Source organism: Penicillium taxi, assembly GCF_028828555.1.
Source record: "Penicillium taxi strain IBT 34144 chromosome Unknown utg000002l_segment0_segment0, whole genome shotgun sequence".
Taxonomy (NCBI): Eukaryota; Fungi; Ascomycota; class Eurotiomycetes; order Eurotiales; family Aspergillaceae; genus Penicillium; species Penicillium taxi.
The window spans coordinates 3,865,536-3,889,128 of record NW_026643204.1 but is presented as its reverse complement, the minus strand read 5'-3'; the positions used below and the strand labels follow the sequence as shown (position 1 = coordinate 3,889,128).

Genomic DNA, 23,593 nt, shown 5'->3' with positions numbered 1-23,593 from the left:
CAAATTCGACAGCATAGTTCAGGAGTGGTGTAATCAAGGAATCGTAGATCCTGTTCACCGCTTCATACTGCGCTTACACCAAGTAGATCGCGAAGGAAGATGGGTTCTATCATTCCTTGATAAGGCAAAGAATAAGGCGATTTCGAGCAGAGATGGTACTAAACCGCTTTTGCTGCGCTCAATGCTTCTTCATCGCTGTTCCAACTGCCTGTTCAGTCTAATATCCCGATCATCGTAGATTTGGCCATCTGCAGTAGAGGTGAGGCGAGATAGGAAGATAGTGAACGCTTGTATGACCTTCGTCATGCTAGCATTCAGGAACTTAATAGAGTTATTATAAATCAAGCATTGTATCATGCAGTCAGCGAGGGCCGGATGACGCGGCTCTCCACTATTGACTCCCTGGCCAAAGCCATCAATACCTTCGCTGGTGGTGTCGTCGTTGTATCCCACGATTTCCGTCTCCTCGATAAGATCCTAAAAACATCCTGGTCTGCGAGCAAGCCATATGGTACTATTTGGTGAGTGTTGATAAATATTCCTTCGTAACTCTGGGATCTTGATATAAACCATCCAGTCGACACATGACACGTCCGCACAAATTGAAACTTAATAGTTAATTCCAATTTACCCGTAAATTATCATGGAATCAGTCAAAATTGAGGGAGCGTGAAGCGCACGCGCTCCGTGTCCATACTCTCCATGATCGTGAACATGGAAAGGTCTGTGACGCAAGCTGGAGAAAAATACGGTGGTGTAGACTCAAAAGATGGAGTAGTTTGATGGTGGTACCGGTGAGTTATTATTCACCTAGGCTATTAGATGGACCATAATTGAGAGTAAAGAGTGGAAATCGAAAATTTGAAATTAACCCTAAGAGAAAGAGAAAATAGAATGTAGAATGAATAGATATCCATTGTAAGCCAATCTCTGTTATATATTTGTGAGTACATTGTCAATGATGGCGTCACTGCAAGAAGGGTGGGATTCGTTTGACCCTGAGGGTTTATGTGTCTTTTCTTCCATGGCTTTCCTTCACTTTGCTCCTCACGCTATTTACATCTTTCCTATCTTCCAATTCTTTATTTTCCACATCAAACTTATCCAAAACCTTGAAAGGGAACCTCAAACGCTATATGCTGATTTATATGTTCAAGTTTCATCCCAAGTTAACGATTTGCGTGCTTATAAACCCTCTACTTCAAGACTAAATGAAATGTGATGTTATAATAATGTTCAGTCCTTACAGACTAGGTAAACAATTAAATGCTTGGCAATCGGTAAGTTATACAAAGCCATCGCTGAGTCTGTTTTGTACATTCCTGAGTTTCAAGGCTTCTTACAGATGAAAGATCGGTAGATATTTCGGATACTCTCGGGATGCTTATCTATCATCAGAAAACCTCTGACGATCCAATCTAAGCACTTAATATAAGATAACACAATGGTTTGATGTCTGAATTGACCTAGGTATCAGCGTCTAGCTAAACCTGAAATCCGGTGTTGGGTTTTGATATGGCGATTGACATTGTCTTTTCGTCCACTAGAATACCTATCGCAAAAAGGGCACTGGTAACCGTCGGAGTTATGCTTTGCATGAAGATGTTGTTTAAGGATCCTTCTAGTTCCAAATTCCATGTCACATATTTCACACTTGTGAAAACATGTACGTGTTTTCAAGTGCTTGCTTTTGATAGTTAGAATATTTTAAGGCAAAACTGATTGTGAATAAAAGACCAAAAACTTACTTGAGCCTCCCGGGACTTGAAAATATCCTTCGGCAGTGCTCACACTGTAGTGGAGAAAGGTCGACTGCCGCAGAAGAGAAGCTAGACTGCTCATATCCTGAATCAAGAGCCGTGTGGACAAGGTTTGCTTCTGTCTGCTCATTTTGAGAATACAATTCCGGTTGTAATGTGTCTTGCTGCTGATGTTGCTCTTCATCGTATGTTGTGTTGTCTGAAAACTGGGGTTGCGATGACGCTGCTTTTGGACCAGTAGTATCCGATATATGTAACCACTGTGGAATGACAGTCCCTGAGTCGGAATTGGATGATTGTAGTTGTTTCTGTTCGAGATGGGACTGTTGATCGGTGGCTTGTAATTGGTCTTCTGGTATGGGTCTTTGCCTCGAAAAAAAGTAGAAAAGGTAGTTTCCTTACTTTAATCCCAATTTCAAGACCAACGAGAGATGAATGGTGGAAGAAAGAAAAGGTGTCTAACCCAGATTCTCTCTATGAGCAGCAGGAAGAAAGGTATTCTTTTCAATGAACGAATGAAGAAAAGATAAGTAGATTTAAACGGAAAGGACTGGTAGTGGAAGCAGATGAAGGAGAGCCCGCTGCCCCTGGGGAAGTGATATGGATTGAGAGAAAGACAGCTTTTATGTTATTCGAGCACAAAACCAGATGACCTAACTCTGATTATCTACTGCAACCTGTAGTACTGAAAAGAGAACCGTGCGGGGGAGGGCCTCAAAATGTTGCATTCTAATTGGCACGGAATTGCTATCTCACAGGCTGACCGGAGTATCAGGTTGCACTTCCACAAATGACCAGGAATGTTCAGTAAATTTGATACACAATTAGACATTGATAAAGTCAATCAGAAGGGGGCCTCAAAGTAAAGAGACATGATTGAACGATCGGCGTGCGGAGTACGATATTGAAAAAATCTCGTCGTTCAAGTATGCACTTGGTAATCATTCTCAGCCCGTTTGCAAATATCTTGAGAGCAATTATTTCAAATCAAGAAGATGTGAATACTAAAGACGAGCTTAATGTGAAGGGTATATAAAGAGATCATCTCCTCTAGCTGAAATAGTCTCATCATTCACACCGGAATTTGAATAAAGCCGTGTAGTTTGAAGAACTGTTACAATGTCTTCCATCTTTTGCTGCACTTCTCTATCTCCTTACCGACCGGCCGTTTTAATGCACGAAGCCAAGTTTCAACCATTTATCGCTTGGGCCAAACGATCTGAATCATCCTCCGCTGTCAACTCGACCTCCTTCTTCCAGGATGCTGATCATCTTGCCCCTTATGCTGTCCAACTTGTACAGCAGGTCAATTATGGTGCTATTGAGGCCAAAAGATACTTCATCCCTTCCAGTAATGCAATTGGGGGTCAGGGAGAGTTCGTAGAGGTTACCGAGCAAGATTTGATCACTTGGAATTTCCAGAAGCTCAATTCGTATGTGCATATGAATTCTATTTTCCTTGAAAATAAGCAATCTGATCAAATCGATTATAGGTACAAGAACTTCAAGTGTGAGACGCATAACAAATTCTTCGAGCTCAATCTTTACCAGAAAGACCCCGTCAATAAGCACCATTGGCGGCTGAATATTGCTCGACCGGGTAGTGAAATTGATCTTTAGACATCATACGACCTGATGTTACAGATTGCAAAGTTTCAAAAAATCCAAAATTTTATTTCTATACTTACTGAGTCCTCTACTTCCAAGTATGGTGACAAAATCAGCTTCATTTCTTCAATCCCCTGGATTAGTTGTCAATCTCTATCTTGGAAAATGTTATCCCTATTAAGGCTACACTACTCCTGACACTATTGGCAATGTCTCAGTACGTAATAAGTAATCGCTTAGAAATAGATATCGTATCATATTTGTATGAGCTATGCCTTATTTAGAACCATTCACTTGCAAACCAGCCAAACATTATTCGGCAGGAGTTTGGTCTATTGTCTGGCCACCTTTGCATCTCTCAGCATCTTCTGGCATTCCCGAATTGGTGAAGATTGTTGCAGATGTTGACGATTGAACGCTCACTGTATTCACTGTATCCAGCTGTTTGGGACATCTGCGATATGTAAGAGATTTACTAAGTATGATGTTACGGAGCATCTCGAATCTCGAATTTTGATGCGAGAGTAATGGCAACATTTACGGAGGGATTGTTGAAGTTCATGATGATGGAGGTGGAAATTGCCCAAGGGAAATTAAATTAACCCGTCTTGGACTCCATGCTCACCCCTGATCACCCCTTCTAAGGAACAGGCATATAGGCCAAACTATTGGATAAAGCACAAAGGTTGCTTTGTTTTACAGGTGACTCAGATTTGCCATTTTATTCCAAGGTAGATACCATAATTGGACGTTGAGATTTAAGCGCCCAAAAGATCATCTGGCGGCGCGGTTGAATTGTTTGTCGAGTCACAATCGTCAACCATTTTACTGTCCAATCGTCAAATGTTGACGAAACTGCATATTCTATCTAGAGGTGAGAATCTGGTAAACATACGCCCATTGTGCTACTGCAAACAGTACCAACAACATCCCCCTCTCTTTTCCAGGTAAGCACCCAATTTGGTGGTGTTGAGTAATATGTCACACTAGCTTTATTTCCTGTCTTCATTACAATTTAGTCTTCATTCCAAGGTTTAACAACAGGGAAACGTTCAACCTTGGAAGCCTTGGAAGGTACCTAGCATTCAGAACGCAAACTATACTGTTCACTAAAGTCGCCACTTTATCCAAAGCGCCGCTGGAAATCAGTGAGACTGTCAATCGATCCATCAATGACCATCCACAGAGTAAGGATCACCAACTATGATACTACGATAAGAATTGCCTTTGTAGGTGTGAGGGATTCGGAGTGGGACGGATTTCCCCCGAGCCGGGACGGGCCTATCTGGTCAAGCTCTGGATGAACACGAATCTCTGGGGAACTAGGGTGGATAACTAGAATACAGGATCCTGATTCCTTCAGAGCTTGCTTGGCCTTGCCACGAGAATTTCAAAGCTGGACTTGCCTTCTAATTTAAGGAAAGGAGTGCCACATGACTTCCCTGGTCATTCGGTCCGGGTGGAGCCATACCGATCAGGTGACCGGTATATAGATATCAAACCCTAATTTTGGAGCTGAATACATGATAACAATAAACATCCTATATTGTTATCGGGATACGGTCGATATACACCGTCCAATAGATCGGGACTTTATGTTCCGTGTTTGGTAGCATAGTCAAAATGATAATCTAAAGGTTATATAGAAGAGTAGATATCTCTCGCTTTGAAAGAACACAGACAAAGCACTTTCGATAGAGTCTAGCTTTCCAATTCTGTATCTATCTTACTATCAGCTTCATTTATCCAACATGTCCTTCTTCAAGAACTACTTTGGCACCACTGTCTCTCCAGTGAAAGAGAAGAAAGAGGAGAACAAGCCCATGCGTGCTCTGCCCGCTTCCTGGTATACCTCTCAGGACATGTATGAGCTTGAGCGACGAGCCATCTTCTCCCGCAAATGGCTTCTCACCACGCACAAGCACCGCGTCCCCAACTGTGGTGACTACGTCCAATATGATGCCGCTGGCTTCGAGTTCATTGTCGCCAAGGACCAGCAAGGAGAGATCAAGGCTTTCCACTCTGTTGATATCGCTCCAGTCCACACTCATATCGATCGAAATGGCTTTATCTGGGTAAATCTTGATGCTAAGGAGACCCCCGAGGTTGCCTGGAACGACGATTTTGAAGGTGTCGATGAGCAGCCCCGATTCGACCACTACAACTTCGAGGACTACACATTTGACCATACATGGGACCAGGAGGGTGATTTCAACTGGAAGATTCTTGCCGACAACTACAACGAGTGCTACCACTGTGCGGTCGCTCACCCCGATATCCCTACCATTGCCGATCTCGAGTCTTACTACGTCAAGACCAAGGATGGTCATATTCAGCACTACGGCGCTCAGCGACCTGACCAGGTCGCTGCTGGCTTCCGAATTGCCACAACATACTTCTGGCCCAATGCTTCTTTCAACATTTCGTGAGTACACCCAGCCTCCTATTAAGGTACCAACAATACTGACTCTTCCAGTCCCAACTTCTTCTTCATGCAGCGATTCACTCCTACCAGTCCCACGAAGTCCGTCATGCGATATGAAGTCTACCGCCACAAGGATTCCACTGACGAGGCCTTTAACCTCATCAGTGACATGTACAAGAGAATCATGTCCGAGGACAAGTACCTCTGCATCCACACCCAGAAGAACCTGAACGCCGGTGTTTTCGTCAACGGTGAACTCCACCCCACCATGGAACAGGGTCCTCTCCACTTCCAGAAGACTGTTCGGGATGTCGTTATCGAGCACCACGCCAAAGAGCAGGCCGCTGGTCACGAACTCTGGCCTGCTGAAGAGCACACTGCTAAGGCTGAGCCTGTCACACAAGACAACATCACTCTCCGGACAGGTACGTATACTTTCAGCACAGAGACTGAGGGTATGGATGCACTACAAGCAAACGTTGCACTATCAATTGCTGTCTAGAGAGCTTGGAGAAGTTTACGAATTTTCAATGTTAGCGTTGCTTTTTGTTCTTCATTTTGAGCATAGTTTTTATAAATATCATCGGATAAATTGACATACATCTTCGAATATTATTTCCAATTATTGAATAATTTTACTTAGTAAAAACACGTGGGGCTGGTACTTCTTTTCGACTGAAAAACGAGTAAAGATAGATGACAACCTTCGAAAGCAGGCTTAGTGATCTAGGGCTTGGAATCAGACCTTATGATCTAATCAAGAAATATTGCGATGTCCCAAGGTCTGAATCTTCTGCGAGATGTCATATTCATTGAAGTAAAATGAAAATCCTGATTAAGTTCTAAAAACTTTGGCCCGGGGGTACACATCACCCTCACAGAAGAACAAAAGTTATCCATTTGGCAGGTGTAGACGAGTCCAAGCTTTAGACCTGTGGGAATCGATATCAGCTGATATGCAAAAATCACATGATTCTTGGCATACCCAGAGTTATTTATTCCACAGAGCCAGTTAATTGAGCGATAACTTCCAAAATTTTGCCCAGGATGCATATTACTATTATCCAATGATAAAATTGGCCAATATGTGCTTCGAAACAAGATGTAAAACATAAAACATTTCAAAATGTACGAAGAGCTCCGCACTGCACTCTGTACAAACAATCGACATGTCATAGTTGACTAGACTCCACTACAATCTAGACCAGCCGATAAACATCACGTGAACATCCGGAGCTGGATCCCCGCTACTTCACGATATTCACTTATAGACTACATTGGCTTCTTTTAAAAGCTTTCTAGGTTCATTTCACAATGCTAGCTCCAAACTATATCTCTCCTATACCGCCAGATCCTTGTATAGAGACTGTATCGAGCTACTCCCCTAGCGAGGTCCCATCCAGTGGTGGTCACGGAACTCTGGAGATTCTAGAAGTCACTCGATACTTGGAAACCCATGGAGTGGAGTGCTGTATTGTTGCAGTCTCAGCATTAATATTTTATGGAGCTGGACGGACACGAGACGTACGTTATCTAAACCCGGAGGTAGACATGAATTAGTATCGATCTGATCTGACACTATCCTCTAGGAATGGGATCTCTGCGTCCCAGACGACAAATTGAACGAAGCAGTCTCCCTCCTCACATCCGAATACATGCAAACGAAAATACGAACTGAACCTCCAAACCCAATACCACAACCCTCATCTCTAAGCCACACCTACCACCGCTTCAAAGGCGTAGGCATCCACTTTTATTTCGTCCTCGTCCCAGCCTACGACGTCCACATCCCCAGCAATCCATTCCAACTACAACGCAGCTTAAACGGCCTCCCTTACCCCACATTACCAGTATTGATACAAAGCTTCCTGGACACGAACGACGACGTCGCCCTATGCGACTGCATCGACGGTTCGGACGTATCTGAGGAGTGGGGACTACGCAATTTAAAGCTGGACGGGACCAATGATCTCGAGTGGACAAAACGGATGAATGACAGAGCTACCGATGCTGCAAGGGGGAAGGGGTGGCTGTTCATCCACTACTTCCCCACTTCAACTATAAGCAGGCGGGAGAAGTGGGAATCAAGGGTCCGTAATAAGAAAGCCAGACTAGGCTGGACAACGCCGGAAGAACTTTTCGATACGCGATTCCGTCTTAAAGGATCACCGGACCCATGGACTCAGAAACGTATATCATGTTAGTCATAAGTTAAAATAATAATAAAATAATTACTACCACATTCATCTGTTTCTGCGAGTTTTCATCATTGATAGCCTAGGGTGTCATCATAGCCCAAGTAATATTCTCATGTTATCAACCTGATCCGGAAATCCCACATATTTGCCCGTGTAATGAAGCCAGAAATGCCTCCGCTGCTCACTACTAAAGCACTCCCTGAACTCGGGTATCTGCGTCGCATACTGCGTGAAAAGGAACTCCAGGTCCACGAAATCCTTGCTCTCCTGTTCTCCGCGCCTCGCAAATGCATCTAGCTTCGCATGTATTTGAAAAACAAGCCCTAATACCAGCACTGGTGAGGCTAGCGGTGTAGGTCTATATGGATTGATGGGCTCGCGAGACGAGTGCAGATCCTCGGGTGTACCTAAATTGCCTGTGGCATCGACACGTCAATAACCAATGCTGGAAGTAAGGTAGAACAGCAGACAGTGGGAGAATGGAGTACACACCACTTATTACAATATCCATACTGACAGCCAAATCCGGCACATGAGGAAACTCCTCATCAAAAGTCCGCCCGGTGTCAATAAAGATCTGAATAGAAGTGCGGCCATGAACAGCCGGAAAGTGAATACTAGCGAAGTTGGAATCAGTTCAAATCTTAGATGAAGGAGACAATGGAGATACCGGGGTTGAGCGGTTAGTATCTGTTTCAAAACATTCATCGGACTCGCAACGGCGATATCAATATCCTGGGTGCTCCGGCGACCGCCGCGCAAATATACAGCCCATCCTCCAATAAAAGCATAGGTAATCTGATAGGACTCGAAAAGGAGAGCTACATATCTGGCTGCTAGGCCCAGCTGCAGGAGGTCGGCTGTGTTAGACGGATAGTAGAGCTCCGCGAATCGGTCCGTATTATAAATCTCGGCCATGTTTTAAGGAGGGTGGATTAAAGGAGTAGAATTTTGTATGAAATCAATATGTTCAAACCCTTGGCCCCTCATCTCCGGCCCTTTTGTATCAAAGGAGGGGAGGCTGACGACAGCTAATGCTGCGATGACTTGACCCCTGCGCAGAGTTGATGTTCCAAGTCATGGCCTGAGGCCCCACGTGATACTCCTTCTACTTATATACCTCTACCTCCATTTATGCATGATTTGATTGATGAACCCTTTTATTGATTCGCTCCGAGACTACCGATCACCCGAGAATCAACTCCGATCTTCTCAATGCTTTCAACCAGGCAGTTCAGGCATGAAGTACATGAATTCAACCTGCTTACTTAGTACTCCGCTTTCTCCGTTCAATCTGAACGGGATATCCTCCAGGACCCCTCCATGTACCTTCTTGGAAGTTGCAACCGGTTGAGGCCCTGAAGGCCTCAACAGCTCTTATTCACCGGGAACGCTATTTCTACGTTTTACTCAGGACCAGTTCGTTGCGATGAAGTCCTGTGTGGCGCCACAGTCGGTAGTTATCACTAAATCCTCACGCTAACGACGCCCGATCAAATAAGTGACCGAATCCACCTACGCGACTCCACTTGAAATTTGAAAGATACACTAAACACTTGATTTATTTGTAGAGACATTCAAGATATTTGACCGATAAAGTCCATCCGCACGCATTGCAGACATACCAGGCAGTAGTAAGGAGGAAAAACAGAAATAAAATTGCAGATAAAAATGTCGGGGTATTCTGATCAAACATAAAACGCAAAACGCCACTCATTGGTATCGAAGTAGCAGAGAACCAGAAGAAAAAGCAAATAAGAATGAAAAGATGCAAGATCAAAGTTCAACCCTGATGTAGAGCAATAGCACATTTCAAGAAATGCCCTTGATGTTCAAGGGCGATGAGAACTCCGAAGCGATGTCGCAGGAAAAGCACAAATCGGTATCAGAAAATAGAAATGGAAAAATGGGGTCGTGAGAAATGAATATGGTCTGCTTTCAAGCCCGCCGATCGCAGTAGAGTCTTAATTAAAGAGATGGAATGCGGTCAGAAGGTGCTCCAGTGCCAGTCACGGGGAACACTGGCTGCAACTTCGGTCTGACCAAGGTTAGGTTCCAACATGGCACGGCCAGTCTGCTGGCTACCCTGGATTTCCTCGTGTTCAGTGGTCGCACCGACATCGCTGGTCTTAGCATCGATTGAGTTCTGAATCCTGTTCAGGTTGTCGCTGCGAGTCTCCTCCCAGCGCTGAAAGGCGCTCCAGCACAAGTCACAGGCGCGGGAGGCAACGCCCTCAGGATGGAAGCGGGCATCTTGGTCGAGGGGGACCACGTGGGGTGTGTGCGAGGAGCAGAAGACGTGGCCGCAGTGGCGACAGTGGTGACGACGGAGGAAGATGCCAAAGGAAGAGCGGCAAGTTGGCGAATCGCAGTTGGGAGAAGCCGAATCCGCCTGAAATGCATGTTAGCAAATAGAGCCCACATACAATTTGAGCACGTGATGCTGTAGGATGACGAGCGCGCATCACGACATCGGCAAGCGCATATTCGCCATCCCGATTTTGTATATATAGAGGTAAAAAAAAGGAATGAAGGACTATAAACTCACTTTCCAGTGGTCCCGAGTGGGTAGGCCAGTTACTTCACCCAAGTGCTCTGTTCGCAACCATTCATGTTCGGCCACCTTGCTGATGCTGCTTGGGCGGCTTTCCATGGTGGAGCGGCGGCTCATGGTTGTCTCGGCCGAGTCATCATTTAAACTGTCCAGGGAGCCATGCAGACTCCGGGGGGGCGTGATGGGAGATGATTTTTGAGGACGCTGAGTCGGACGCAGTGCTGCAGGGACATAGAGGGGACCCTTGGGTGGGCGAAGTTGGCGAGACTGCAGAGGGAGCTGGTGGAGAGTGGCCGAAGACATATTGGGTGATGTGGGAGAGTTGTTGGAAGTTGTGTTATTTGAATGTGTGGGAGAATGTTGACTGTACATGGCGATCTGGTGAGAACCAGGACCAGGGACAGTTGCGGTCAAGACATGAGTAGCCATTTTGGGGAAGAAGAAGTAATTGGAGCAACGGAATGTGAAGTTGAGTAAGAAGTTGAGGATACAAGTGAGATGTTGAGGATGGAGGAAGCTAGAATGATAATGTCGGGGCGAACAGCGATAAGTAAATTAAGAGGCAAAAAGAATAGACGACGGGGACCGAAGTGGACTCTTCCAGTGGAGGCTGGATAGCGTTAAGAGGAGTGGATTAAGTGCAAGTGGAGTAACGGAGTAGATGGATGGAGGAAGGAGGAAACAAGATGGAGATGAAGGTTTGGCTTAGAATAGAAGAACAAAACACGAGAAAAAGGGAAATTAAATAGAATCGTTTCAGAGATAAGGATTAAAGGGAGTTTAGTATTGCACACCGATATTTGGTTTAACCCATAGATTCTCAGTAAAATGATGTATTCTATAGATCCAGATTGACCGCTTGTTTGCTTATGATATATCATTCCTTATCTGAACTGACCTTCCGTATTCGAACTTCTAAATCTCGGCAACATTTTCGAATCCCAGCGAGTCCATGTCGCATCCCACCAATCAATTCCAAGTGGCGCAACAGACTAGATATATCGTTGTAGTATAATTGGCTATGGGCTCCGTAGCTCTAAACCGAATTAGGAAGTCATGAACCGTCAATTTGGATCCATCAGGTTCTTCTAATCCAATCATTTATATTTCATAGTAATTCATTCCTTTCGTCCTGTTTTACATCCTACACCGAGAATTTCCCGATCAAGTCCATGTACTTTCCGAACATAATACTTTCAAGGCTGAGACTGGTCTGGGGATAGAACTTAGCCTTGAAACTGTTTTATTCATTTCTGTACTCCGTATATGTGGATTTACCCCTTATTTAAACCCTGACCGTTATCGGAGATACGTATCAAGTATTCAGTACCATCTCTCCGCATATTTTGTTGATACTTGGTCTGTGGTTACTTCTTCACTAGGAATGTAACATTCTCCGGACATGATTTCCTGAGCTTCTCCGCATATACGGGGAAATCACCGCATTCAGCCTTGTACTTGCAATTTGAGGCTAACTTATACTACTGCAACGTGTCGTCATATAAAGTATTTCACCACTGAACGGGTCACACTACTGAACGGGTCAGTTTGACCCACTTATTTTTATGAATCCCAATAACTCCATTATTTACTATGTAATATAGTAAAAAAAAACTACTGAATGGGCCTACTAGGACAGGTTTCCCTCCTATGTCCAGGTGTCTTACATATCCCACACCGGCGTTGGGTTACAGGCGCCCTTACAGGCGCCTGGCCCTCTTGTAAATTGGCATCATTAAGTTTAGGGCCACCATTCGACGCGTCAACCAGGTCTAATCCCTCCTGAATTGTAAGACCCCCTACTACTGTTAATTGACGATTCGGACGTTCTTTTTGTTTTTTCTTTTTCTCATGGGCGGCGCGTAAATCTCTGTTTTCCAGGCGTAAGAGAGCATTCTCTTGATATAGGTAATTTGCACCCTTTACTATCTGGTCTAATGCTCTCTTAGATGGTGTTGGTGGCGTTCGAGATACAGTGCGTAATATAGCTTGGTGTTGACGTCGTAAATCTTTCTGCGTCCTAGGCGTCTTAGGTGTCCAATTTCGACTTGAATCGCTTCCTATAGAGGGTGGTGGTGGTGGTGTATCGACGCGCATAGTAAGCTTTTTTAACACCCTAGTAGGGTCAAGTGGCACGATTCCAGTTGCAGCAAACGCATTAGAAGCAGATGCAAATGCTTCAATACGCGCAGTAGGATATATCTCTAGGAAATCTCCTTTACTAATGTGGGAAAAACCAAGCTCTACTCTAGACTCAACCAGCCGAGAATAAGAGCGTTTTAACACCGCAAAACACCCAACATCAAGAGGTTGAAGAAGATGAGACGCATGCGCAGGCATACATAATGGTATAATATCATGCTCCTGGCAGATTTTGTCGAAATCAGGTGTTAAATGGCTACCATGGCCATCTAAGATCAGAAGGCGATACCGTCCTTTAGTACGAGCAGTAGCAGGTATAAAGAGCTTTTCAAGCCAACGGAGCCCTATTTGATTTGATGTCCAGCCATTAGGACTAATCTCAAGACGCCAATTAGGTGGTAAACCTAGATCAGGAGCAAACCAGCTCTGCATCATCACCTTACCCTTAAAGATAATACAGGGTGGAGGTGCGTAACCAGACGCGCCTAAACACTCTATCACAGTAACCCATTCCCGGTTACCAGGCTGTTTTTTTGCGCGTTTACCATAATAACCAGCTCTAGTAACCACTCTCGCGGTCGCACATCGTCCCATCGCAAACCCAGTCTCGTCAAAATTATAGATATCGTCGGTGGTGATACCATATTTTGCGATCGTGTTTTCAACCAGTTTGAACCAATTATTGATCACATTATAGTCCTCTTGACGCGCACGTGTAAAATCGCGCGGTGTTGAATAGGTCGTCTTAAGTTCAGGTAAACGCGTCGCAAACCTAGTAACCCAGTTTTTACCGATCGTAAGAGGAGGGTTGGTTCCGCGGTCGGCGAGTAGGATATTAGCCATTCTACCAACATCTTTAGTTCTAGGAGCACAGCCGCGATCATCTAGAGAGACGACCCATTGAAGTAATGAATCCTCTTCAGATTCAGTCAGTTTAGACTGCGGTGGGTGTGTTTCAAGACGAAATTGGACACCAGAATGGCGGCGTTGGAGGGTTGAAAATGGTATATTAAACATAGCTGCAGCTTTACGCATTGATGATATATCGCCATTCTTGTAAGCTTGGTAAGCTAATAAGACCCTATTCTCCTGATCCTGTTTGTCTTGGACATATAGAGCATTTAGGGGGGGCATGGTGGGTAGTTGAAAATGGAAACACCAGACTGACGCGTAAAATTGGTGGGGTGACCCGTTCAGTAGTGTGACCCGTTCAGTGGTGAAATACTTTACACAGTACAACATCCAAAAATTAGTGCGGTTAGTAAGTTAGTTTTAACTAGCTTGGAACTCCCTCGGTCCACCGGGGCAAAATAACCGGGTTAAAAGGGGACAATGCACCGACGCTAACTGCCGGTAATTGAACGCCATAAACAGTTTACTTTTGATGCTTATTTTACTTCCCTTAGTCATACACATTCACGTGATTATCCCGAACACTGCTCGCTGTCACGCGCTCTTGCACTTTATCAACCAAGATCTCCACTCGTATCCTACAAAGTAGATCATTTTGCCGAGGTTTATGCCGCAACCCGTTTATGGGTGGATTCAATAGAACACCTGACCACATTATAAATTACTAGCCATGGACAGGATCACAGTTGGCAACTATTAACTCGGTTTTAACTCCTAGCTTGGACTAGGACATAGTGCAATGTAGCAAGTTCCAAAGTTTTGAAAAGTAGTTCTCTTTTGCTACATTGCTTAGCTTCATCAGGGAATTTCTATAGTTTCTAAAGCCTACCTCAGCTCTGTCATTGCCATGCTCGCCCTTTCCCGAGTTCATCTTGATCATCTGATCTGCGGTGTGATGAATTCTCGATGACTGCTTCTACATCTATAATGAGACATATTCTCGAGCGGCAATCGCGGATTTCTCAATTGCTAGTTTTGGAGATATATATCTTCGTATATCGGTTCGCCACATTCAAATGTTCCAGTTCAGATTCAAATCCATTTCGAGCTATGAAGTGCCTCGCCCTTGGAATTGTATTGCGATAGGCTAACCGGAATCAAGTCGGGAATTAATGTTTTTGAAGTTCAAACTTTCTACCATGAATTGTAAACGAAGACAACAATGCTTGTGGGTAAGAAAGTTAAGTTTCCCTTGAAAAGTGAAGCTACGGAAGATGTGGATTTAACAGACCTTGGATGTGAACTGAGGATGCGAATTGAGAAAGTGAACTGAGAAAGTGGAAGGCGTAGTTGGTATAAATCGAAGCATTATCTTCACTCTCATTCAACTTCTTCAATTCCCAACCTGCCATTTCCACAATTCATACTTGGATATCTATCTTCGGAGCTGGCTGGGCTGATTTTCAACAACATGAGCGTCCCGAGCCGACGAGGCCTGAGAAAGACCATAACTTCCATACATTCCTTCCAATGTCCTTGCTATATTCATAGACTGGCCCGACTGACGTACCTTGACAATCAGAGTGCCGAGTTCTGGACTCGCTACAGGGTGAAAATGCACGAAGTACGTGAGAAATGGAATCTGATATCCAGCAATGCATAGGTATCGTCTTCACCTTCGTTTCCGTGTTACATCACTTCATTCTTAATCTTCCCTCTACCTTGTTTGAACTGCACCATTTAATTATGGCTTCTGTCTGAGCTCCCACCCCTGCTCTTCAGGGTGAAACTAACACTTATATCAAAATAGCACCAACGAACATTCGGTTGAAACTTTGCTTGGTCCTGGTCAATGCAATTTGAAGCTGATCATGACGACACCTCAGCCACTCCAGATACTTACCGATGATGGATCCTGCGCCGAGAAACCCGCAGAGGGCCAAGGTATCTTCTGCAGTTTATAGTCAACAAAGAAGACCACACCCTTGACAACTTGCTGGAAGGCCGACCGATCCGAAGCTAATATTCACTTGGCTGTATACAAGGTAAGAGACTAACCATTTCTGACAGGAACTAATGTGCGAGGCGATCAAATTTCAGGACCATTGATGTTGAATAAAGCTAATTTCATTCTAGGTGGCTCTACCAGAAGATCGATTCTTCGAACTGCGTGTGCAGACTGATACACTCGCCAACGCTATTGATACCTCCAAGACCATATCAAGAGATCTAGGGCCTTGAGGCCCTCCCAATGACCAGTGGCATTCGCTCTCTCTACAGAGCCACGAAGAATATAAAGTGAAACCACTGCCTGAGCTTGATATCCGGTGGCCGGTCCTACACAGATGGCTGGCAATGTGGTCAGGTTACGGAGACTTCTCGTCTTATCATGAGAGGTTCCATCACGAAGAGGCGAAGTTGGACTGCTCCTGCGCCGCTGCACATCGCCCTCTGCAGGAAAGTACAGGGCAGTTTCCAACTATGGCCTAAGAAGCCTTCGAGGACGCCTTCTAACAAGGAGGAAGCTCTCAAATACTTATCGGATCTCGAGGCTAAGGACTTCCAGGAGTTGGTGGACACCACCGGCTTCTTCGCCATTATCTGCACACGGTAGTGCACCTGTCGACACAGTACAGGAACACTCCATGCGGTATGCAAAAGGAGGTGGAACCTCACAACACGGGCGTCCTGCCCCATTAAAAGTAATGGCACACACCATCAAATTGCCGTAGTCACCACTGGCTCATGGTTGCTTCACCAGGCAGCACCTCAAAGTCTGAGATCTTAAAATGCCGTCAGCACCACACTTACCAACCGCGCCCGGACTCATGAGAAAAGCGCAAACTAAGTCTTGTGGGGGCTGTCGACATTGCTAGATCAGATAACGAAAGCACGATCAGGCGATGTTGCACAATCAAGTGGATACATAGGCGAGGAATACCTACAGTGGCAAGATATCATATTGCGAGTAACCAATTCGCCGAACATCCATGACATCAAAGCCGAAATAACTGTGAGGTTTGAAAAGGGCCATGAGGATCGGCGAAACAGCGAACATACCATCTATCTTCGACCTCTTCCTTCCCCCGAAGATACGTATATGTGTCATATCGCTTGGCTACTCATTCATGCCCTCCGTTTTAGCCTAGTCGAAGGTACCAATCTGAATGAGGTTCTGCAAAACGTTTTCAACCGCCCAGATCGTCAAGTCAAATGGTTATTTCCAAATAATCCAATTCTGCCGGCCTTCAACCCTTCCACACGCCAGTGCGAGATGACCAAAACATAGTAAGCTCGCGGTTCCATGGCAGAGATGGCCCGAGCAGCAAACATGCTGGGACGTGTCACTGCATATGCCATTCGACGAGGCTCCGCAAGAGATATTGCTTTCTTCCCTAAAAAGCAACAGGGTGGAGATGGAATGTCGACAAGTGAAATCACAGAAGCGCTGAACCATAAGAACTCCGCAACCTCGATGACACTTGCTCGGCATTATGTCGGCGGACATGTTCGAGAATTTTATAATGAACGTGCGGCCAACAAGAATATTATTCATCGAAAAGAGCCTAAGTTCAGTAACAATTCAGCACATAGTATAGAGTACCCCAGTCACCCCAAAAGATGTGGATAACAGGATAGAGGAACGCCAAGAGAACGATACTTCTGGTCCTCGAAAGATACCACTCACAAAACAGGGAATCACCTATCATATTCGTAACGAACAGATGGTACAATATTAAGAAAGCGTCGAGGAACGCGACCCTGAATCTTCGGATGCTTTAAAAAATGCGGTGGCCCTATCAGAGTCATTTAAAGCCGGTTTTCCATCAACCTTGGCATAAGAAGATAGCGCTACCCTGCAAGCAGCAGCCTCCGAGGCCGAGGAAGATGTTACCAATGAAATCGGGATCCTCTATGATATCGATCAAGAGAGCTTACTCCATGTCAACGAGTTAGGACCGCACCAAATAGAGGCTTTTATCAGCATGTTCTCAAGAATCAATGTTATCAAAAATACAGCCTTTATACCACTCTGGATTCAAATGAGTTGGTATATTTATGGCAGTGATACATTCGAGAACAAGGATCCACACAATAAGGCAGATGATATCATCTGGGCCAAGGCCCTTCTCACTTGCTCTTCTGGTAGCTCAAGAGATAGTCTCCCTTCTAGCATCGGTGTGAAGTATGCGGGTATACGACTCTGCGATTACGCCAACTAAACCGCCACCGAGACTTTTCAACGCGGTGTAACAGTCTTATTACTAAAAGTCGCGTTCCCTGTCTTTTCCTTGAATATATGTCAAAGAAGAAGACATATCCCGCCAGTTCGTTGTCTACTCATATCAAAAACGTCCATCACTTCACCCCAAGACGCTGTCTCGAAGATGGATGTTCCGATGGTACGACTCACATGAATTTCGCAGTGGCATAAACGCCAGACCCTTCATGCCACAGGGTAACCCACCTAGTGCGTGATTCCAGGGTATATAGAAGTGACCTGGTTTCCAACCAGAGATGTTCTAAACCATCATCTGACAAAACATGGTATTCGTGATCGTGATAAAAGCAATTATGTACTAGTACACATGGTATGGGCATTACAGCCCTGTGTGATCGAGGAGTATACTTTTCAGTCAATCTGGAATACGAAAAAAGACATGGACAGACATCTCATCTCTAAAGCGACTTATGGAATGTCCGAAGAAGCGGCAAATTTACTCTGTCATAAGAAAGGCATATTTTGTGAAGACCGCGACCGCGGAAAAGGCCTATATAAACCGATCAAATCAGCGCCAGGTAATTTCTGGACTCAACAGAAATGCTTCATCGACGGGTGCAAAAACGAGAAAGTCTACACTTCCAAGGCACTACTATTGATGCACCTGATGTCGAAACGGGCCCCTAGTCATGCGATGCCAGAAGATGAGACGGAGTCAGCAATTGAGGATAAAGCCTAATATCATCAACGAGGCGGCCAGATTATTCCAGCCAAACGAAATCACGAAGGGTAGCAGTTTTAGAGGTTTCCAGGTTCTGGGGCTTTGATGAATCGCAAAATATGTCAGCGGGGGAATTATGAACTAGCTATTAGTCCCGTAAATAGTACATTTTCAGAACTCCACTATCAATAGAGATCTGTTAAAGAAGTAGACATGACAATTTGATCACATGACTGCTTTGTTCCATATTCCAACATTTAGTTCTCTGCCAAATTGTCTATTGCCTTCATCGGAGAAGTAAGAGGAAATTGGCGTCGTCTCAATGTCACTCAATCCATTCAACCGGGCGGTAGCATTTCGAATACGGCGAAGACTATAGTTCGGTCAAAAACTACCACCGCGGTCAGGCTTGACTATTGTAGTAGAGGCGCATCGTAGATCATTCGTTTCTTTGATTTTTCTTTTCTTCACTTATATTTCTGGACTACTGGCTGCTATTCTACACAACAACCATATGCAGCTAAGAAAAGATGGGTATTCAGGAATCAGAGAAAGCGGAGGCTACTATTGCTCATGATAAGCCTCGGGTCAGTTTTTCTCGACTATCTCCAGACAAGGAGAGGCTTTTTCAGCTCCAAGTGGAGATTGGGCGCTCCAACCTCGATTCAACAGATCTGCGGGATGACATATCTCTGAAAGAGTCTCAAAAGAATAAATTTTGACAACAAATTCGCGAGGCTATCCGTCCAACAGCTCTCAGGTGTTCATTTTATATGCTTAGCCGAGGTGAGAAGAAGAGAACAGGCTAGGTTAGCAGTGGAAGTCCTCGTGGCGGGATGACCGGGTTGATAAACATTGTGGGTATCTCTAGCACCGAAACGAATGATTAAGAAGAAAAAGACGCTCTTCGCAATAAGGCGATTGGAAAAGAGGGTTTAAATCACATCTATCAGCCCCGCAAGGGCTCGTATGTTGCTAGGCACTCAAAAGATACATCTGGTACATCCTAATATCACAGATTCAAAGTCATTGAATAGACCATATTGAACTACATATTCTCACAATGACGAATTCTTCCATAAGATAAAATAGACAGACTTTCACTTTTTTCGGAAGAGACGGGAGAAAATTGCTCGTCTGCGATGTTGGTCAGGTTGAGAAACTGGTTCAGCGGTTGCCATGGTATTTTTTGCAGGAGAAACGTGTGCTGCGTCAGTCGTTTCCTGGGTAGTTTGAGCAGAGACGTGACTCTTCCCACTCCAGTCATTGAGAGTCGATATTGAAGATAAAGTATTCGGGTGGTTAGGGCCGAGTTTTTGACTGCTAAGTCGGGCACATGCTGTCATCAACTGCTCAGCAGCGTCGTGCCCACCTAATGACTTCAACGTATATGCTAAATTATTCATACTGGTCAGAGTGTCGGGATGTTCTGGCCCGAGCACCTGCTTACGCATCTCCATCACCTGAACCCCAAGCTCTTCGGCTTCTTTCCATCGTCCCTGTTTTCGGTAGGTCGATGCTAGGTTGGCCATACTGGTCAGAGTATTAGGATGTTCTGGCCCGAGAACCTGATTGCGCATTTCCACCATTCGAATATGAAGCTCTTCGGCTTCACTCCATCGTCCCTGAGCTGAGTAGGTCGACGCTAGGTTGGCCATACTGGTCAGAGTATCGGGATGTTCTGGCTTAAGCACTTGCTTACGCATCTCCACCACCCGAACCTCAAGCTCTTCAGCTTCTTTCCATCGTCCCTGGTTTCGGTAGGTCGATGCTAGGTTGACCATACTGGTCAGAGTATTGGGGTGTTCTGGCCCAAGCACCTGCTTACACATCTCAACCACCCGAACCTCAAGCTCCTCGGCTTCCTTCCATCGTCCCTGATCCCAGTAAGTCGATGCTAGGTTGGCTATACTAGCCAGAGTATCGGGATGTTCTGGCCCAAGCACCTGCTTACGCATCTCCACCACCCGAACCTCAAGCTCTTCAGCTTCTTTCCATCGTTTCTGGTTTCGGTAGGTCAATGCTAGGTTGGCGATACTGATCAGAGTATCGGGGTGTTCTGGCCCAAGTACCTGCCTACTTGTCTCCATTACCTTCACCTCAAGCTCTTCGGCTTCTTTCCATCGTCCCTGGTTTGTGTAGGTCGACGCTAGGTTGGCTATACTGGTCAGAGTATTGGGGTGTTCTGGCCCAAGCACCTGCTTAAGCGTCTCGACCACCCGAATGTCAAGCTCCTCGGCTTCCTTCCATCGTCCCTGGTCTCGGTAGGTCGATGCTAGGTTGGCCATACTAGCCAGAGTATTGGGATGTTCTGACCCGAGAACCTGCTTACGCATCTTGACCACCCGAACCTCAAGCTCTTCAGCTTCTTTCCATCGTCCCTGGTTTCGGTAGGTCGAAGCTAGGTTGGCCATACTGGTCAGAGTATCGGGGTGTTCTGGCCCAAGCACTTGCCTACTTGTCTCCATCACCTCCACCTCAAGCTCTTCGGCTTCTTTCCATCGTCCCTGATTTCGGTAGGTCGATGCTAAGTTGATCATACTGTTCAGAGTATTAGGATGTTCTGGCCCAAGCACCTGCTTAAGCGTCTCGACCACCCGAACCTCAAGCTCTTCGGCTTCTTTCCATCGTCCCTGGTTTCGGTAGGTCGACGCTAGATTGGCCATACTGGCCAGAGTATTGGGATGTTCTGGCCCGAGCACCTGCTTAAGCGTCTCGACCACCCGAACCCCAAGCTCTTCAGCTTCTTTCCATCGTCCCTGGTTTCGGTAGGTCGAAGCTAGGTTGGCCATACTGTTCAGAGTATCGGGGTGTTCTGGCCTAAGCACCTGCCTACTTATCTCCATCACTTCCACCTCAAGCTCTTCAGCTTCCTTTAATCGTCCCTGAGCCGAGTAGGTCGACGCTAGGTTGGCCATACTGTTCAGAGTATTAGGATGTTCTGGTCTAAACACCTGCTTACGCATCTCCACCACTCGAACCTCAAGCTCTTCGGCTTCTTTCCATCGTCCCTGGTTTCGGTAGGTCGATGCTAAGTTGGCCATACTGGTCATAGTGTTGGGATGCTCTGGCCCAAGCACCTGCCTACTTGTCTCCATCACCTCCACTTCAAGCTCTTCGGCTTCTTTCCATCGTCCCTGGTATCGGTAAGTCGATGCTAGGTTGGCCATACTGGTCAAAGTATCGGGATCCTCTGGCCCAAGCACCTGCTTACACATCTCGACCACCCGAACCTCAAGCTCTTCGGCTTCCTTCCATCGTCCCTGAGCCGAGTAGGTCGACGCTAGGTTGACTATACTTGCTAGAGTATCAGGATGTTCTGACCCACGCACCTGCCTGCTTGTCTCCGTCAACTGTAGTTGGACCTCTTCAGCTTTCTTCCATTCACCCCCATACATAAGTGATAGCCCTAACACTCCTAAACTATCAAGGCTCTTTTGACTCCGTTGACCGAATAACTTATTCCTCACTTCTATTGACTTCCGTGCCATTATTTTGCTATCGACGAAATTCCCTATACCATTTGCAAACCGTGCCGCTCTATATAGCAGTGAGGCCCATTCTTCTAATAGGGATTCGGTGTTAGGCCGTTGTTCTAGAGCATATAGCACATGAGCGAATAGTAATTGACAGGTCGGCCAGTTCTGAAATTCACCATCAGGAAAATTATCACAAAGTCGTTGTATAAAGTCTTCTTGCCATCGCTCAAGCAGTTTATGTGCCTTAAGCCACTCTTGGATAGAGAGTTGGATGAGTCGGTGCATTTGAAAGTTCTGTCCATCTGTACTGACGGAGATCATCGAGAAGTCTCTTAGTACTAGGATATTGTCTTCAAGTATATCGACCTCATCAGGTACACTTTCGCTTTTGTCCTGTTTATTCTCTCGGAGTATATAATCAGGAATACCTTGTCGATCAAAGAAGCTCATAAGAGATAACAAGTCTGCCGATTTTGGCCTGATTCTTTGGATGTAATCGAATGAAATTTGCCAGGTGATGAGGATCGAGTTCTTGGACTCTAGATCTCGACGGAGATGACCCCCTTCATAATCAAGGAGACTGATCTTCTGGCGGTCGCTCTTCTGGAACTTTTTGAGGTATTGTTGGACCGACTCTCGTGGTGCTCTTTGTCTTATATACGCCGCTGCTTGTGCAATCGCAAGCGGCATAAACTCAAGTGCTGCGATTAACTGAATAATATCTTCCTTATTGGATTGGGCGCCGAGCTTTTTTTCAAAAAGTGCGAATGCTTGCGTTTTGTCCATTGGTTCGACCGAAATAACATCTTCGTCTTCCACTAATCGTAAGGCCACACGCCGACTCCGACTTGTGATAACGATAGAGCCTCTTGATATCTGAGAGAAGTACGCCCAGATCGATTGAGCTAGCGTCCTAGTCTGAGGGGTTTGATGAAGGAATTGGTCATCATCTAAATTATCAAGGACGAGAACCCATCTGTGCTTCTCATTCTGTAGCCAATCCAGAAGGAGTTCTAAGATGTTCGCCTGAGGGTTCTGGCGGCCGAAGATCTTGACTCGGTTGGCAATCTCTCGGCAGCTTTGCATAAACCGATTTGCATTACTCGCGTGAATCCAGAAAACCCACGTCTCGGCAGATTCATCTCGAATTTGACAACAATACTCGATAGCAAGTTGCGATTTTCTGCTTGGTTATTAGTGATCGAGATGCTCGAGCCATCCCTTAACATACCCAACACCACCTAGGCTGACCAGTGCAATACGAGACCCGGGCACTAAGCCCTTTTTATGTAACTGGTCAAGTAACGTCTCACGACTAACAAAGTCAGGGTCACGACGAAATGGAACCGTTGAAAGCGGGGCGGGGGAGTGTCCGGTCGCTCTAGTTGTGTTAGTAATTAAATCAACCGAGAGCCTTGTGGGACCTACCCGCAGGAAGATGGAACTGCGCATTAACCGTGCCATTCACAATACCAGCCTGGAGGCCAGAGTTTGATGGACCAAAGGTTATAGAAGTCATTACTGTTACGGGTATTCTTTTGAACTTGAGGTTGTTAGAGCAATCAACCCCCAAGAGAGAAAACCATTCTCAGACGCACCATCAGGTGATCTTCTGGGCGCTAAAAATCCCAA

General features: G+C 45.5%; 13 protein-coding genes across 13 annotated transcripts; 8 read left to right on the top strand and 5 right to left on the bottom strand.

Moving 5' to 3' along the window:
* Window positions 1-189: 189 nt before the first annotated feature.
* Window positions 190-704, bottom strand: N7495_003381 (uncharacterized protein; the record flags this gene model as incomplete). The annotated part of the gene is made up of 2 exons (XM_057206050.1): window positions 190-477; window positions 681-704. 2 exons carry the CDS (start codon window positions 702-704, stop codon window positions 190-192), a joined length of 312 nt encoding a protein of 103 aa, XP_057066657.1.
* Window positions 705-2,879: 2,175 nt separating this feature from the next.
* On the top strand, window positions 2,880-3,380 carry N7495_003380 (uncharacterized protein; the record flags this gene model as incomplete). The annotated part of the gene is made up of 1 exon (XM_057206049.1): window positions 2,880-3,380. One exon carries the CDS (start codon window positions 2,880-2,882, stop codon window positions 3,378-3,380), a length of 501 nt encoding a protein of 166 aa, XP_057066656.1.
* A 300-nt stretch (window positions 3,381-3,680) lies between these two features.
* Window positions 3,681-3,930, bottom strand: N7495_003379 (uncharacterized protein; the record flags this gene model as incomplete). Its single annotated transcript, XM_057206048.1, has 2 exons — window positions 3,681-3,822; window positions 3,860-3,930. 2 exons carry the CDS (start codon window positions 3,928-3,930, stop codon window positions 3,681-3,683), a joined length of 213 nt encoding a protein of 70 aa, XP_057066655.1.
* A 1,189-nt stretch (window positions 3,931-5,119) lies between these two features.
* On the top strand, window positions 5,120-6,295 carry N7495_003378 (uncharacterized protein; the record flags this gene model as incomplete). Its single annotated transcript, XM_057206047.1, has 2 exons — window positions 5,120-5,793; window positions 5,845-6,295. The coding sequence occupies 2 exons, from the start codon at window positions 5,120-5,122 to the stop codon at window positions 6,293-6,295; spliced, it is 1,125 nt and encodes a 374-aa protein (XP_057066654.1).
* Window positions 6,296-7,107: 812 nt separating this feature from the next.
* Window positions 7,108-7,997, top strand: N7495_003377 (uncharacterized protein; the record flags this gene model as incomplete). The annotated part of the gene is made up of 2 exons (XM_057206046.1): window positions 7,108-7,317; window positions 7,383-7,997. The coding sequence occupies 2 exons, from the start codon at window positions 7,108-7,110 to the stop codon at window positions 7,995-7,997; spliced, it is 825 nt and encodes a 274-aa protein (XP_057066653.1).
* An 84-nt stretch (window positions 7,998-8,081) lies between these two features.
* N7495_003376 (uncharacterized protein) lies at window positions 8,082-8,909 on the bottom strand (the record flags this gene model as incomplete). The annotated part of the gene is made up of 3 exons (XM_057206045.1): window positions 8,082-8,407; window positions 8,505-8,608; window positions 8,662-8,909. The coding sequence occupies 3 exons, from the start codon at window positions 8,907-8,909 to the stop codon at window positions 8,082-8,084; spliced, it is 678 nt and encodes a 225-aa protein (XP_057066652.1).
* A 1,069-nt stretch (window positions 8,910-9,978) lies between these two features.
* Window positions 9,979-10,974, bottom strand: N7495_003375 (FYVE zinc finger domain-containing protein; the record flags this gene model as incomplete). The annotated part of the gene is made up of 2 exons (XM_057206044.1): window positions 9,979-10,383; window positions 10,540-10,974. 2 exons carry the CDS (start codon window positions 10,972-10,974, stop codon window positions 9,979-9,981), a joined length of 840 nt encoding a protein of 279 aa, XP_057066651.1.
* A 4,473-nt stretch (window positions 10,975-15,447) lies between these two features.
* On the top strand, window positions 15,448-15,780 carry N7495_003374 (uncharacterized protein; the record flags this gene model as incomplete). Its single annotated transcript, XM_057206043.1, has 3 exons — window positions 15,448-15,483; window positions 15,504-15,584; window positions 15,676-15,780. 3 exons carry the CDS (start codon window positions 15,448-15,450, stop codon window positions 15,778-15,780), a joined length of 222 nt encoding a protein of 73 aa, XP_057066650.1.
* Window positions 15,781-15,928: 148 nt separating this feature from the next.
* Window positions 15,929-16,153, top strand: N7495_003373 (uncharacterized protein; the record flags this gene model as incomplete). Its single annotated transcript, XM_057206042.1, has 1 exon — window positions 15,929-16,153. The coding sequence occupies one exon, from the start codon at window positions 15,929-15,931 to the stop codon at window positions 16,151-16,153; it is 225 nt and encodes a 74-aa protein (XP_057066649.1).
* A 690-nt stretch (window positions 16,154-16,843) lies between these two features.
* On the top strand, window positions 16,844-17,170 carry N7495_003372 (uncharacterized protein; the record flags this gene model as incomplete). Its single annotated transcript, XM_057206041.1, has 1 exon — window positions 16,844-17,170. One exon carries the CDS (start codon window positions 16,844-16,846, stop codon window positions 17,168-17,170), a length of 327 nt encoding a protein of 108 aa, XP_057066648.1.
* A 355-nt stretch (window positions 17,171-17,525) lies between these two features.
* On the top strand, window positions 17,526-17,762 carry N7495_003371 (uncharacterized protein; the record flags this gene model as incomplete). Its single annotated transcript, XM_057206040.1, has 1 exon — window positions 17,526-17,762. The coding sequence occupies one exon, from the start codon at window positions 17,526-17,528 to the stop codon at window positions 17,760-17,762; it is 237 nt and encodes a 78-aa protein (XP_057066647.1).
* A 474-nt stretch (window positions 17,763-18,236) lies between these two features.
* On the top strand, window positions 18,237-18,500 carry N7495_003370 (uncharacterized protein; the record flags this gene model as incomplete). Its single annotated transcript, XM_057206039.1, has 1 exon — window positions 18,237-18,500. One exon carries the CDS (start codon window positions 18,237-18,239, stop codon window positions 18,498-18,500), a length of 264 nt encoding a protein of 87 aa, XP_057066646.1.
* Window positions 18,501-19,582: 1,082 nt separating this feature from the next.
* On the bottom strand, window positions 19,583-23,480 carry N7495_003369 (tetratricopeptide repeat protein; the record flags this gene model as incomplete). Its single annotated transcript, XM_057206038.1, has 3 exons — window positions 19,583-23,144; window positions 23,193-23,340; window positions 23,390-23,480. The coding sequence occupies 3 exons, from the start codon at window positions 23,478-23,480 to the stop codon at window positions 19,583-19,585; spliced, it is 3,801 nt and encodes a 1,266-aa protein (XP_057066645.1).
* Window positions 23,481-23,593: the final 113 nt, after the last annotated feature.